The 16,932-nt window shown below is 37.8% G+C and overlaps 3 protein-coding genes across 8 annotated transcripts in view; 1 reads left to right on the top strand and 2 right to left on the bottom strand.

The window, feature by feature from the left end:
- Positions 1–16,932, top strand: part of LOC127733079 (DAZ-associated protein 1-like) — a 48,827-nt gene that overhangs the window by 298 nt on the left and 31,597 nt on the right. The window lies entirely within an intron of this gene.
- Positions 803–4,008, bottom strand: LOC127733080 (uncharacterized). Its single transcript, XM_052242364.1, has 2 exons — positions 1,772–4,008; positions 803–1,390 (listed from the first exon to the last, which is right to left on the bottom strand). The coding sequence occupies exon 1, from the start codon at positions 3,928–3,930 to the stop codon at positions 2,389–2,391; it is 1,542 nt and encodes a 513-aa protein (XP_052098324.1). The 5' UTR covers positions 3,931–4,008; the 3' UTR covers positions 803–1,390; positions 1,772–2,388.
- LOC127733081 (uncharacterized) lies at positions 10,561–13,186 on the bottom strand. Its single transcript, XM_052242366.1, has 2 exons — positions 10,960–13,186; positions 10,561–10,578 (listed from the first exon to the last, which is right to left on the bottom strand). Exon 1 carries the CDS (start codon positions 13,116–13,118, stop codon positions 11,577–11,579), a length of 1,542 nt encoding a protein of 513 aa, XP_052098326.1. The 5' UTR covers positions 13,119–13,186; the 3' UTR covers positions 10,561–10,578; positions 10,960–11,576.

Here is a 16,932-nt window from a genome sequence, read left to right as displayed (position 1 = left end):
GGGGGTACCTTCATGACGAATAACGGTAAAAAAATTGGCCAAATGACGTTAACGGTAATTTGTTGTGCATGACGATGAAAACGAACACTTTCTTTATGATGGTAAAATAATTGACTGATTTTGACGAATCGCGTTAAATTCTTTCCAAAAATAACGGTAACGGTTAATTATTTGAGACCTCTGACGAATCACCATAAGGATATAAAATTTTAACCAAATTGACACTAACGGTAGCCAAAAATGACCGTTTGACGCCCGACGGTGAAGGGCATTCCTACCCTCATGGATAGAAAACAAGTGCCTGTGTCTGGGACCATAGCTTTCAAGTTCCATTATCCATGTGATTTTTTTGGATGTAGAGAAACCTAAACTTGTTACCATTTGATTATAATTTAATAAAAAGTTGTAAATTGGGGCATTTTTAATGAGAAAATATTTGAATTTGTAAAGTGTATAAGGGTATCAGGTCCGTTCGCTCCCAATACACGTTCGCCCCCAATCATTATATTAAATTCTAACATGACGTCCTTCAAACGCTTTGTGTACACACACATGGTAAAATATGAATATATTGCTTGGGCTGTTCCGATCGTACTCCCACGTCATGCTTTTTTTTAAGAAAGAGCTACCCGACGTCATAGAACGATGACGTCAGAATGTGAGCATTTTATGGGACCGAAACCGAAAATCATCACAACAAGAAAACGTAAACAAACAATGCTAAAATGTGTTATAAGCCATTTTTTCTATACATATATAATAGTCTTGTTTTACGGGGGTTCCATAAACGACAAGTCTAGGGTTCTTTGACATCACTTTATTATACAAGTAAACATAGGGAAAATAACCCTGCAATAACAATAGCATATAATTATCACATTTATCAATATCACAGTCTTATTAAATTCTTATACTAGAATCATACAAATAGTATACTGGTGTAATTAACAATGTTACAAGATCGTATGAAATATTCTATTCCATATACAATAAACTATACTGAGTATCAAGAATGCAGTGACATTCATAATATGCAACAAACTTGCAATTATATTTCTAAATACAAATACATGTATCTGATAAGTCGTATCAAATAGCATATCATTATAATCAACCAAGCGTATTATAAACAAGTCGAATGTATCGTACTTCATAAACGAGTGTCATTCATAAAACCTTTACCATACGAAGGTTATTAACTGTTCACTATAGTATTCTAGCTATTAAGTTCGTATGCACTACTGTAATGTTTAATATCTATTATCGAACTCAAGTTAACTGACATATAGGTACAATATAATATGACCCTTACCAATCTGTGGAACCAGGTTATATATCTAACATCTACAGTACAACCAGTATGTTACAGGAACATCATAATCTATGTGTCCTGAAAATAATACACAATAGTAAATACTAGGATCTAGGAAAATAATGATCCCTTATACAAAATACAACATATTAAAGACTGATATAATAAAATCAAGCTATTACACAAAATTACCATATATGGCAATATTAACGCAATTGTCAATGTGACGTCATAGATCCATAACTGAAAGGTCAAGGTCACTTTCAAAATCATTCGTAAATCTCCCTTTCTACATCCAAACTACAGATTCAAATCATATATTCTCAGATTAATACATAAACTATCTTACTCCTATCATATCTAAGGTCTATGGGCATACTTACCTATAAACGGGCAGAATTGTATAGCATGCACTGCATACGCCTTTCATACACCACAAAGAACATAAAATCTACTTACCAGATATAAAGAATGTAATTTCCAATAACTACAGTGATTCCAAAGTATGGAAACTTCAGTGAGTACTAACGAGCACTAAATAGAATGTCTCTATATAAGTTTCATCACTATATATGGTTTAAATAAGAAGTAAATATTAAATATGTATGTCTCCAATTTTCAAGAATTAACCACCATTACTTCTTTTCCAAAATCTGAGGTGTGTCCAGAATGACCAATAAGAACTGACCATAAAGATAAACAAGGTGTGACAATTAATTTACTAATGAGTTGGACGGGTAGATACAATTAAAATTTTGCTCAATGAAGTATGACTGACTAGAACTTTCATACAATTTATAGTGTAAAGAGATAATAAACTATAAATCAAAAGATCAAATGATCAGAGTGAATGAATAAAGTATAATATCTGGCATGTAATAAAATGTAAAATACTAATAAATGAAATATGTAAAAATATACTCTGTCACATTCTCCCCCTGCTGCGAGAATGTCTTCCAAGACATAACTGAAATCATGGTGACAATAAACAAAAATATACAACAATGATCTTCCCCCTGTGTGAGGAAAAGACGTCCTCGTCTAATACTGGACAAAACTGAAATACAATATATCATCTAATCGTCTGTCTTGGTGATCAGCTTCAACATCGCTCTGGAAACGTCATCAGCCATGTTGATAAACATTCCAGAGGATGCTGCAGTCCTAAGGTAGTCAGCACGAACCATCCATTCCGGTTGTGCACTCTTGGAGACTGGTGGTACAACAAAATCCTTGTACTTGGTTGTAGCTGTTGATGTCTTGGTTCTGGTAGATCGTCTTTGTTGTGGTTCTGGTGTGTCATCATCTTTTTCTTCTTCATCATCAATGTTCTCATATTCCGTGCTATCATCATCTGTTACATCATGTAAAGCATCTGTTGCCAAATCATGTACTTGATCTTCTAGTGATGTTTCGTGCTCTGAACCTCCTGATTCCTCAGGCAAAGAAGCGTCCTCCTCTAATTCAGATTGCTCCTCGGTGCGGTCCTGATCGTCATCAGCGTTACCAGGAACAGTAGCCTCCTCCTCAACCGATGCTGTTTCATCATCTGCTTGGATAACGCCATCCGGCTGAATATCTTGTTGAACATCTTGCGGAGGCTCTTCAACCACGACATACACCATTGATTCATCCTCACTCTCTGTGTTGGAGTCTGTTGAAACTTCTACTGGAGCAGTTTTCTTCTTTGGTGATGCTGGTTTTCTTTTACTTCTTCTTGGCAAAGGAACTGGCATTTGGTGAGTTGTGTTCTCTTCCACAAGTTCCTCGTTGATGCTTCCAATGGGTAGTAGATGGTTCCTATGAAGCGTTCGTTTTCTTCCATGACCATTCTCTTTCCTAACTACATAGACAGGTAGTTCTGTATTGGGCTGATCGAGGATTACATATGGATCTTCTTCCCATTTATCCTGTAACTTGTGGGTTCCATCGAAGGCAAGAATCTTCACAAGTACTCGATCATCTTTATGTAAAATGGCTCCTTTAACTCTGATGTCATAAGCTTGCTTCTGTTTACCCTGTGATTTTTCTGCAGCTGATGATGCAAGTTGGTAAGATTTCTTTAATTTCTGTCTCAGATCTTCAACATACTTCGTCATAATTTTCGGTTCTCTATCACTGTCAATCCCAAAAGCTAAATCTACTGGTAGCTTCGGCTGTCGACCAAACATCAGCTGGAACGGTGTGAAGCCTGTAGTGTCATGCTTGGTCGAGTTGTAGGCATGGACAATAGGACCAATGTAAGACTTCCAGTCTGTTTTCTTATCTTTCTCAAGAGTTCCAAGCATGTTGATGAGTGTCCTGTTGAATCTTTCGCATTGTCCGTTGCCTTGTGGGTGATATGGCGTTGTCCGTGACTTCTTGATGCCGGTAATATCACATAACTCTTTGACTAGACGGCTCTCAAAGTTAGCACCTTGGTCGCTGTGTATTCTTTCTGGAAGTCCATAATGTACCACGTAGTTCTTGAAGAAAGCTTCAGCAGTGGTTCGGGCTGTCATGTTTTTCGTTGGAATGGCCTGTGCGTATCGGGTAAAATGATCTGTAATCACCAATACGTACTGGTATCCGCCCTTGGAAACTTCTAACTTCAGAAAGTCCATACAGACTATCTCCATGGGTTGAGTAGTTCTGATACTGGTCAATGGAGCTCTGTCGTTGGTTGGAGTCTTACGCCATATACATCTTGGACATCTCTGGATCCACTGTTCAATATCTCTAGTCATGCCATACCAGAAGAAGCGCTCTTTGACTAATGATGTTGTCCTGTCTCTTCCCTGGTGTCCCATATTGTTGTGCAGTGATCTGAGTACTGTTGAGATCTGAGACGCTGGCAGTACAAGTTGATATTTGGTAGTGTCGTTGTCAGTAGTTGTTCTGTATAATATACCACGCTTGATCTTCAGCTTGTCAAAATTATTATACAGCATGTTGTGGAATGGTGACGACGGTACATCATGCTTTCTGGGTTTCATCTTCTTACTGACTTTGTCTATCCAGTATCTTATTGTAGAGTCGTTCATCTGCTCATCTCTGATGTTGATTTGATGTTCTTTGAGCATATCAGGTATGTTGTCTAAAGCATCTGGTTGGTGTGATAAAGACTCTACATATGCAACAGGTTGTACTAAGCTGCATATAGCCTTGACAGATTCCTCTGAGATGTTATCTGGTTTGGTGTGAATACCAGGAAGACGTGACAGTCCATCAGCATCTGCGTTGTTTTTGCCTGGTCGATAAACGATGTTGAAATCGAAGGATGCTAATGCTGCAAGCCAACGATGTCCTGTGGCATCTAACTTCGCTGTGGTAAGTGCGTACGTCAGAGGGTTATTATCTGTGTAAACTGTAAACTTCTGGCCATATAGGTAATCCTTAAATTTCTCTGTGACGGCCCATTTTAACGCCAGGAATTCTTGTTTGTGTACTGGGTAGTTTCTGATTTTGACAAGCCTCTGCTGGCATAAGCTAACACTCGCTGTTTTCCTTCCTGTGTCTGATAAAGAACAGCTCCAAGTCCATTAATACAAGCGTCGGTGTGCAGCTCAAATGGATGTTCGGAGTCGGGAAAACTTAGTATTGGCGGTGATGCAAGATGACTTTTCAACTGTTGAAAGGCTTTCTCCTGTTCTCTATTCCATTGCCATGGTTGTTGCTTGTGATCTTTCTTCGGCTTCTTTCCTTTAATCTTTTTTCCTGTTGTAGGCATCAAATCCGTCAAAGGGCGAGCAATCTTTGAGAAGTCTTTGATGAACTTCCTGTAGTAGCCAACGAAGCCTAGAAATTGTCGGACTTCTTCGGGTGTTGTTGGTCTTGGCCAATTAGTGACTTTGTCGATCTTATCTGGATCTGGCTCAACTCCTTTCTCTGATACGATGTGACCAACGTATTTCACCTTTCGTTGAAAGAAAGAACACTTCTTCGGAGATAACTTTAGGCCAACTTCTCGGAGACGCTGGAAAACTCTCTCGAGGCGATCTAGATGTTCGTCCAAGGTTTTTGAAAAGATGATTAGATCGTCTAAGTAGATGAAACAAATTCTTGCATGTAAGTCACCAAGGCATTCTTCCATCAATCTCTGATATGTAGCTGGTGAATTCGCTAACCCAAATGGCAATCGGTTGAATTCGAAGAAACCAAGTGGTCCTACAGTGAAAGCTGTTCGTTGTTTGTGCTCCTCCTCTAACTCCACTTGATGATAACCTGACTTCATATCAAGCACTGTAAATATCTTGTTTCCACCTAGCGATTCAAGGATTTCTTCAATTCTCGGAAGTGCGTAGGCATCTTTGATGGACAGCTGGTTCAGTTGACGATAATCAACGCACATGCGGAGTTTCCCATCTTTCTTCCGGACTAAGACGACGTTAGACGACCATGGTGAATGTGAACGCCTTATGATGCCTGCTGACAGTAATTGCTGAAGATGATCTCTGACTTCTTCTAGCATTGACGGTGGTATTCGTCGATGTCGTTGTTTAAATGGAGTGTTATCTGTTAAATCTATTCGGTGTTTCACTAACGACGTATAACCAATATCTGTGTCGCTCTTGGAGAATATGTCGTTGTATCGGTTTATCAAGTTCTTTCCTCGTTGAAGTTCATCTGGTTTCATATCGTCTGGTAAGTGTATATCTTTGAAGATATCAATTTGATTGTTGTCATCTGGTTTTACTTGTTCTGTTGTTATGGTCACTGGTTGAAGTTCACATAAAAGAGCTCTAGGTGCAACGGTTACTGTTCTTGTAGAAATGTTCGAAATGTGAACTGGAATATCATCTCGTTGATTCTGGTCGTATGTGATTACAGCTGGTACAATATCTAAGTCGTTAGGTATTACTGAGTTTGAAGTTGCATACAGCATGGAAACGGTTGATGGATACGGTAACATCTTGTCCATATAGCCTTTGATAACTACTTCGGTGTTAGGTTGTATGATAATCGGTTTTGTCTCTGCTGATTTCACCAGTGCCAAACGGTTATGTTGTCTTTCAAGTTCTTTCTCTCTTAAGGTCATACATCTGAATGCTAAGTAGTATGGTGTCATCAGGTTAGTATCTTGTAGAAAACGTGTACCATGTTCTTGTTTGATGTCCTTCATAACTTCAGATAAGATGTTTGTTCCGATAAGCAGTGGTACTTCTTTATGATATTCGCTGTCTGGTATGATGAGGAATACACCAGGTTGAATCTTGTTGTCAGCTGCTCCTTGAAGTTGCAAGTCAGCTTCAATGTATCCTTTGTAAGGTAAACGTTGTCCATCGGCGCATTCTATGTTCAAAACAAAACTGAGTGACTGTAATGGCGTTGAATATAGATGCTGATTGTAAAAACTCTCGCTTATCGTTGATACAGTTGAACCTGTGTCGAGAAGTGCTGTTGTATTAATTCCATTTATAGTAATAGTGACTTCATTTGATGAACCAAGTAGTCCTGATGTGGACGATTTCTGTTCAGTTTGTTGTGTTGATTGTTTCATGATGAACGTTTGTTGGAGGTTCAGAGCACGCTGTGTCTTTCTTGAATGATCAAGTCGTACAGTGCAGTCTACGGCGTAGTGTCCTGGCTGCCTGCAGCGCCAACAGGTGAAATCATTCTGTTTGCGTCTTCTGTGTTGTTCTACTGGTCTGTATATGGTTGTTTCGTCTGGGTGGTATGGTGTCCATGATGTATCTCTTCTTGACCATTGAATGTTAGTAGATGGTTGGTCACAATTTCTATCTTCCTTCAAAGCCTTGACATCTTGTGAGAGTTGTTTCACCAAAGCTGTAAGCTGCTGAATTTGCCTGTTTTCTACAGTTGTTGTCGTTGATTTACTAGTAGCATGCATAGATGGTTTCTTTTTCAAAGATGGCTTGATGTTATGTTGATTCTCTATTTCTCTTGTAGCTTTCAGTAAGGAATGAAAATCTGTGATGGTATCTTTCTTGTAGCGGACAATATTCTTCATCTCCGGTCTCAATCCATCAAAGAACTTGGATGTAAGCATGTCGTTGATGTTTTCCTCGGTCACATTCTTTCTGTTCTTGGCTTTGCTTAGTATCTCCTCTAATCGACAAGCCCATGTTGCAACGTCTTCGTCATCTTGCTGTCTGGCCGTGTAGAATTGGCCAAGTAAAGCTTCAGGTGGATAAACAGATCCGTATATGCTGTCCATCTTATCAATGATGTCGTCAATGGTTGCTTCCGGACCAAGTCGCATGGGAACCTTGCTAGCATCTCCACGCAAAGAACGTCTAATGGCCATCGTGATAGTTTCATGTGTATGTCCTGTCTTGATGAGACACTGTACCTCATATCTCCATAGGTCATATGGTGTACTAGTCTTTGCATCTCCGGAAAATGCTGATATCCGTGGTAAGTAGACATTCCATAAATCATCATCTGTGTCTTTATAGTCTTCCATCCAGGTTTTGAAATCATCTGGTGTCTGAGCGCATGGTTTGAGGTCCATCTCCTTGAAGGCCAAAACTATGTTGCTTATCTCATCCTTGGATAGATAATCCGACATGGCTGTACAAAATGATAATACCTAAACTATAGAAATAAAATGCTGAGATGAAATCTGAAATAAACAAAATCTTCTGAAACAAAAACAAAAAATATTAAGTTCCTAAAAGAAGAAAAAATATATGTCTGAAATGAATACAAATATATACCAAAAATTAGTGCTAAAACAAAATAAGTATGTTAAGTACCTACAATAGGAACAAAGTATCTGAAAGAAAAACAAATATATGAATAATGTTAATTTATCCTAAAATACAAAGAAATCATCTGGAATAAATAAAATAAACAAAACGTTTTAAATACCTATAACAGAAATAAAGTTTCTGAAATTAAATAGGAAAAAAATAAGTTAAATACCTGAAATCTAAGAAGAAAAAAAAAATAAGATTAATATCTGCAGTCTACTGTCTAATCTACAGAAAACAATAAATATAGAATCAATGCAAATCCAAATATGATATACCATAATCTGGAAATCTAAATGAATATCCTGTCAAAAGAATAAGATTAGTAACTCTTAACTACTACAAAGGTCTGAAATCAAAATTATGATTAAGTATCAACAAACTCGACAACAGTGCCTAAATAAATATAGAGTAATATAGTAATGGACTGAAATGACTAACTCCTCTGAAAATAAACAGATTAGATGACAAATGCAACTCCGCAATGGTAAATCAATATACTGAAATCAAAACTCTGATTACTATATGTATACAAAAAAAATACAAAATGGATCTCAGAAATACTATATAAAAGTATAATGTACACAGTGGCTAACAATACCTCACAACTGAAAACCAATGAATATGTATAAGGAAAACAAATATAAGTAGTATCAATATACACGCACGTACCTTTCTTAAAGTTCCTACCCAGCTATGCCTCTGAAAATCACACACACCTAATACTCACCAAAATGTGTGTAATTTATTCCTAACTGAGTACGACTAACTGCTACATATAATCAAAAAATATATATATAACTATATAAGCAAATATATATTATACAATATAATGTAAAGTAGTAACTGGTACTGCTGCTGCTGCTGTAAATAATATCACTGTATCATCAATGAAATCACTGAAAGTCCTTAAACTTAAAATGTATTAAAGAATCAGTCAGTCAACAACAAGAACCGAAGCAACAGATCTACCTATACAACACAATGTAGACACCTATCAAGTACCCCAAATAGCCAGAACCTATCAATCAAACAACACGTATACTTACTCAACTATAAATATGTATACTTCTAGTTCCTTAGTGCTTTATACCTACTACTTCAAATGTACAAGTTACTCCAGGCAGTTACTTCTGTACTTATATTTTTCACTTACCTTCAAATTTTATAGGTAAATATCTGCGACAGCAAAGTTCTGTGGAACTTTACGAGTAAAAGAGTATTTGTCGTGTCTCTGGTCTTTGCAACAATCCTAACTTACAGGAGTGGGGATTGGGCAGTTATGAATCTATTTATTATGTACACAATAATATGCAAATTATTTCAATGTACAAATATCAACACAATGTATTTTCTTACAAAGTCAAATATAATATATATCAATTACAAACAGTAGCAACTGTTTACTTTTCTACCTTTGTGTCACACTTTTTTCAAATTTTAATGTAAGTTAACTAACTGTAAATGTGTTCGAAAGCTAATTACATAATCAAATTCTGAATGAAAATTTACAGTTATTTCAACAAAATTTTACAACAAAAATTTAATTCCAAATACAGCTAATATGTATGAGATAACTTTTCATAATTTACGGAAAAAGAACAAAGAAAGTTATTTTTAAAAAAAAAATCAAGTGACACAATCAATGTTTATATATACACAGTTCAAATACAAATAAAGAATATATTCAATGTCAATCAACTAATTAGTATGTATCAAAAGTTTTACTAAATGATATTTAATTATAAAGTCAAAACACACACCGGTACATTAAATACAACTCAGTTTAAAAGTAACATCTATTGTCAATCGGTAATCACTGAGGTGTAGCGACATCTACGGGTATCGTGTATTGCCAAAATACGAATAATTCTTCATTCTCTTCATTATTCACCAAAAACGTCTGATCTACCAGAAAAACCACGTTGGGCGCCATTATAATAGTCTTGTTTTACGGGGGTTCCATAAACGACAAGTCTAGGGTTCTTTGACATCACTTTATTATACAAGTAAACATAGGGAAAATAACCCTGCAATAACAATAGCATATAATTATCACATTTATCAATATCACAGTCTTATTAAATTCTTATACTAGAATCATACAAATAGTATACTGGTGTAATTAACAATGTTACAAGATCGTATGAAATATTCTATTCCATATACAATAAACTATACTGAGTATCAAGAATGCAGTGACATTCATAATATGCAACAAACTTGCAATTATATTTCTAAATACAAATACATGTATCTGATAAGTCGTATCAAATAGCATATCATTATAATCAACCAAGCGTATTATAAACAAGTCGAATGTATCGTACTTCATAAACGAGTGTCATTCATAAAACCTTTACCATACGAAGGTTATTAACTGTTCACTATAGTATTCTAGCTATTAAGTTCGTATGCACTACTGTAATGTTTAATATCTATTATCGAACTCAAGTTAACTGACATATAGGTACAATATAATATGACCCTTACCAATCTGTGGAACCAGGTTATATATCTAACATCTACAGTACAACCAGTATGTTACAAGAACATCATAATCTATGTGTCCTGAAAATAATACACAATAGTAAATACTAGGATCTAGGAAAATAATGATCCCTTATACAAAATACAACATATTAAAGACTGATATAATAAAATCAAGCTATTACACAAAATTACCATATATGGCAATATTAACGCAATTGTCAATGTGACGTCATAGATCCATAACTGAAAGGTCAAGGTCACTTTCAAAATCATTCGTAAATCTCCCTTTCTACATCCAAACTACAGATTCAAATCATATATTCTCAGATTAATACATAAACTATCTTACTCCTATCATATCTAAGGTCTATGGGCATACTTACCTATAAACGGGCAGAATTGTATAGCATGCACTGCATACGCCTTTCATACACCACAAAGAACATAAAATCTACTTACCAGATATAAAGAATGTAATTTCCAATAACTACAGTGATTCCAAAGTATGGAAACTTCAGTGAGTACTAACGAGCACTAAATAGAATGTCTCTATATAAGTTTCATCACTATATATGGTTTAAATAAGAAGTAAATATTAAATATGTATGTCTCCAATTTTCAAGAATTAACCACCATTACTTCTTTTCCAAAATCTGAGGTGTGTCCAGAATGACCAATAAGAACTGACCATAAAGATAAACAAGGTGTGACAATTAATTTACTAATGAGTTGGACGGGTAGATACAATTAAAATTTTGCTCAATGAAGTATGACTGACTAGAACTTTCATACAATTTATAGTGTAAAGAGATAATAAACTATAAATCAAAAGATCAAATGATCAGAGTGAATGAATAAAGTATAATATCTGGCATGTAATAAAATGTAAAATACTAATAAATGAAATATGTAAAAATATACTCTGTCACATTCTCCCCCTGCTGCGAGAATGTCTTCCAAGACATAACTGAAATCATGGTGACAATAAACAAAAATATACAACAATGATCTTCCCCCTGTGTGAGGAAAAGACGTCCTCGTCTAATACTGGACAAAACTGAAATACAATATATCATCTAATCGTCTGTCTTGGTGATCAGCTTCAACATCGCTCTGGAAACGTCATCAGCCATGTTGATAAACATTCCAGAGGATGCTGCAGTCCTAAGGTAGTCAGCACGAACCATCCATTCCGGTTGTGCACTCTTGGAGACTGGTGGTACAACAAAATCCTTGTACTTGGTTGTAGCTGTTGATGTCTTGGTTCTGGTAGATCGTCTTTGTTGTGGTTCTGGTGTGTCATCATCTTTTTCTTCTTCATCATCAATGTTCTCATATTCCGTGCTATCATCATCTGTTACATCATGTAAAGCATCTGTTGCCAAATCATGTACTTGATCTTCTAGTGATGTTTCGTGCTCTGAACCTCCTGATTCCTCAGGCAAAGAAGCGTCCTCCTCTAATTCAGATTGCTCCTCGGTGCGGTCCTGATCGTCATCAGCGTTACCAGGAACAGTAGCCTCCTCCTCAACCGATGCTGTTTCATCATCTGCTTGGATAACGCCATCCGGCTGAATATCTTGTTGAACATCTTGCGGAGGCTCTTCAACCACGACATACACCATTGATTCATCCTCACTCTCTGTGTTGGAGTCTGTTGAAACTTCTACTGGAGCAGTTTTCTTCTTTGGTGATGCTGGTTTTCTTTTACTTCTTCTTGGCAAAGGAACTGGCATTTGGTGAGTTGTGTTCTCTTCCACAAGTTCCTCGTTGATGCTTCCAATGGGTAGTAGATGGTTCCTATGAAGCGTTCGTTTTCTTCCATGACCATTCTCTTTCCTAACTACATAGACAGGTAGTTCTGTATTGGGCTGATCGAGGATTACATATGGATCTTCTTCCCATTTATCCTGTAACTTGTGGGTTCCATCGAAGGCAAGAATCTTCACAAGTACTCGATCATCTTTATGTAAAATGGCTCCTTTAACTCTGATGTCATAAGCTTGCTTCTGTTTACCCTGTGATTTTTCTGCAGCTGATGATGCAAGTTGGTAAGATTTCTTTAATTTCTGTCTCAGATCTTCAACATACTTCGTCATAATTTTCGGTTCTCTATCACTGTCAATCCCAAAAGCTAAATCTACTGGTAGCTTCGGCTGTCGACCAAACATCAGCTGGAACGGTGTGAAGCCTGTAGTGTCATGCTTGGTCGAGTTGTAGGCATGGACAATAGGACCAATGTAAGACTTCCAGTCTGTTTTCTTATCTTTCTCAAGAGTTCCAAGCATGTTGATGAGTGTCCTGTTGAATCTTTCGCATTGTCCGTTGCCTTGTGGGTGATATGGCGTTGTCCGTGACTTCTTGATGCCGGTAATATCACATAACTCTTTGACTAGACGGCTCTCAAAGTTAGCACCTTGGTCGCTGTGTATTCTTTCTGGAAGTCCATAATGTACCACGTAGTTCTTGAAGAAAGCTTCAGCAGTGGTTCGGGCTGTCATGTTTTTCGTTGGAATGGCCTGTGCGTATCGGGTAAAATGATCTGTAATCACCAATACGTACTGGTATCCGCCCTTGGAAACTTCTAACTTCAGAAAGTCCATACAGACTATCTCCATGGGTTGAGTAGTTCTGATACTGGTCAATGGAGCTCTGTCGTTGGTTGGAGTCTTACGCCATATACATCTTGGACATCTCTGGATCCACTGTTCAATATCTCTAGTCATGCCATACCAGAAGAAGCGCTCTTTGACTAATGATGTTGTCCTGTCTCTTCCCTGGTGTCCCATATTGTTGTGCAGTGATCTGAGTACTGTTGAGATCTGAGACGCTGGCAGTACAAGTTGATATTTGGTAGTGTCGTTGTCAGTAGTTGTTCTGTATAATATACCACGCTTGATCTTCAGCTTGTCAAAATTATTATACAGCATGTTGTGGAATGGTGACGACGGTACATCATGCTTTCTGGGTTTCATCTTCTTACTGACTTTGTCTATCCAGTATCTTATTGTAGAGTCGTTCATCTGCTCATCTCTGATGTTGATTTGATGTTCTTTGAGCATATCAGGTATGTTGTCTAAAGCATCTGGTTGGTGTGATAAAGACTCTACATATGCAACAGGTTGTACTAAGCTGCATATAGCCTTGACAGATTCCTCTGAGATGTTATCTGGTTTGGTGTGAATACCAGGAAGACGTGACAGTCCATCAGCATCTGCGTTGTTTTTGCCTGGTCGATAAACGATGTTGAAATCGAAGGATGCTAATGCTGCAAGCCAACGATGTCCTGTGGCATCTAACTTCGCTGTGGTAAGTGCGTACGTCAGAGGGTTATTATCTGTGTAAACTGTAAACTTCTGGCCATATAGGTAATCCTTAAATTTCTCTGTGACGGCCCATTTTAACGCCAGGAATTCTTGTTTGTGTACTGGGTAGTTTCTGATTTTGACAAGCCTCTGCTGGCATAAGCTAACACTCGCTGTTTTCCTTCCTGTGTCTGATAAAGAACAGCTCCAAGTCCATTAATACAAGCGTCGGTGTGCAGCTCAAATGGATGTTCGGAGTCGGGAAAACTTAGTATTGGCGGTGATGCAAGATGACTTTTCAACTGTTGAAAGGCTTTCTCCTGTTCTCTATTCCATTGCCATGGTTGTTGCTTGTGATCTTTCTTCGGCTTCTTTCCTTTAATCTTTTTTCCTGTTGTAGGCATCAAATCCGTCAAAGGGCGAGCAATCTTTGAGAAGTCTTTGATGAACTTCCTGTAGTAGCCAACGAAGCCTAGAAATTGTCGGACTTCTTCGGGTGTTGTTGGTCTTGGCCAATTAGTGACTTTGTCGATCTTATCTGGATCTGGCTCAACTCCTTTCTCTGATACGATGTGACCAACGTATTTCACCTTTCGTTGAAAGAAAGAACACTTCTTCGGAGATAACTTTAGGCCAACTTCTCGGAGACGCTGGAAAACTCTCTCGAGGCGATCTAGATGTTCGTCCAAGGTTTTTGAAAAGATGATTAGATCGTCTAAGTAGATGAAACAAATTCTTGCATGTAAGTCACCAAGGCATTCTTCCATCAATCTCTGATATGTAGCTGGTGAATTCGCTAACCCAAATGGCAATCGGTTGAATTCGAAGAAACCAAGTGGTCCTACAGTGAAAGCTGTTCGTTGTTTGTGCTCCTCCTCTAACTCCACTTGATGATAACCTGACTTCATATCAAGCACTGTAAATATCTTGTTTCCACCTAGCGATTCAAGGATTTCTTCAATTCTCGGAAGTGCGTAGGCATCTTTGATGGACAGCTGGTTCAGTTGACGATAATCAACGCACATGCGGAGTTTCCCATCTTTCTTCCGGACTAAGACGACGTTAGACGACCATGGTGAATGTGAACGCCTTATGATGCCTGCTGACAGTAATTGCTGAAGATGATCTCTGACTTCTTCTAGCATTGACGGTGGTATTCGTCGATGTCGTTGTTTAAATGGAGTGTTATCTGTTAAATCTATTCGGTGTTTCACTAACGACGTATAACCAATATCTGTGTCGCTCTTGGAGAATATGTCGTTGTATCGGTTTATCAAGTTCTTTCCTCGTTGAAGTTCATCTGGTTTCATATCGTCTGGTAAGTGTATATCTTTGAAGATATCAATTTGATTGTTGTCATCTGGTTTTACTTGTTCTGTTGTTATGGTCACTGGTTGAAGTTCACATAAAAGAGCTCTAGGTGCAACGGTTACTGTTCTTGTAGAAATGTTCGAAATGTGAACTGGAATATCATCTCGTTGATTCTGGTCGTATGTGATTACAGCTGGTACAATATCTAAGTCGTTAGGTATTACTGAGTTTGAAGTTGCATACAGCATGGAAACGGTTGATGGATACGGTAACATCTTGTCCATATAGCCTTTGATAACTACTTCGGTGTTAGGTTGTATGATAATCGGTTTTGTCTCTGCTGATTTCACCAGTGCCAAACGGTTATGTTGTCTTTCAAGTTCTTTCTCTCTTAAGGTCATACATCTGAATGCTAAGTAGTATGGTGTCATCAGGTTAGTATCTTGTAGAAAACGTGTACCATGTTCTTGTTTGATGTCCTTCATAACTTCAGATAAGATGTTTGTTCCGATAAGCAGTGGTACTTCTTTATGATATTCGCTGTCTGGTATGATGAGGAATACACCAGGTTGAATCTTGTTGTCAGCTGCTCCTTGAAGTTGCAAGTCAGCTTCAATGTATCCTTTGTAAGGTAAACGTTGTCCATCGGCGCATTCTATGTTCAAAACAAAACTGAGTGACTGTAATGGCGTTGAATATAGATGCTGATTGTAAAAACTCTCGCTTATCGTTGATACAGTTGAACCTGTGTCGAGAAGTGCTGTTGTATTAATTCCATTTATAGTAATAGTGACTTCATTTGATGAACCAAGTAGTCCTGATGTGGACGATTTCTGTTCAGTTTGTTGTGTTGATTGTTTCATGATGAACGTTTGTTGGAGGTTCAGAGCACGCTGTGTCTTTCTTGAATGATCAAGTCGTACAGTGCAGTCTACGGCGTAGTGTCCTGGCTGCCTGCAGCGCCAACAGGTGAAATCATTCTGTTTGCGTCTTCTGTGTTGTTCTACTGGTCTGTATATGGTTGTTTCGTCTGGGTGGTATGGTGTCCATGATGTATCTCTTCTTGACCATTGAATGTTAGTAGATGGTTGGTCACAATTTCTATCTTCCTTCAAAGCCTTGACATCTTGTGAGAGTTGTTTCACCAAAGCTGTAAGCTGCTGAATTTGCCTGTTTTCTACAGTTGTTGTCGTTGATTTACTAGTAGCATGCATAGATGGTTTCTTTTTCAAAGATGGCTTGATGTTATGTTGATTCTCTATTTCTCTTGTAGCTTTCAGTAAGGAATGAAAATCTGTGATGGTATCTTTCTTGTAGCGGACAATATTCTTCATCTCCGGTCTCAATCCATCAAAGAACTTGGATGTAAGCATGTCGTTGATGTTTTCCTCGGTCACATTCTTTCTGTTCTTGGCTTTGCTTAGTATCTCCTCTAATCGACAAGCCCATGTTGCAACGTCTTCGTCATCTTGCTGTCTGGCCGTGTAGAATTGGCCAAGTAAAGCTTCAGGTGGATAAACAGATCCGTATATGCTGTCCATCTTATCAATGATGTCGTCAATGGTTGCTTCCGGACCAAGTCGCATGGGAACCTTGCTAGCATCTCCACGCAAAGAACGTCTAATGGCCATCGTGATAGTTTCATGTGTATGTCCTGTCTTGATGAGACACTGTACCTCATATCTCCATAGGTCATATGGTGTACTAGTCTTTGCATCTCCGGAAAATGCTGATATCCGTGGTAAGTAGACATTCCATAAATCATCATCTGTGTCTTTATAGTCTTCCATCCAGGTTTTGAAATCATCTGGTGTCT

The sequence above is a fragment of the Mytilus californianus genome, unplaced genomic scaffold (genome assembly GCF_021869535.1).
Source record: "Mytilus californianus isolate M0D057914Y unplaced genomic scaffold, xbMytCali1.0.p SCAF_3, whole genome shotgun sequence".
NCBI classification, from domain to species: Eukaryota; Metazoa; Mollusca; class Bivalvia; order Mytilida; family Mytilidae; genus Mytilus; species Mytilus californianus.
The sequence above is the reverse complement of the archived record's forward strand: the minus strand, read 5'-3'. Positions and strand labels throughout refer to the sequence as shown.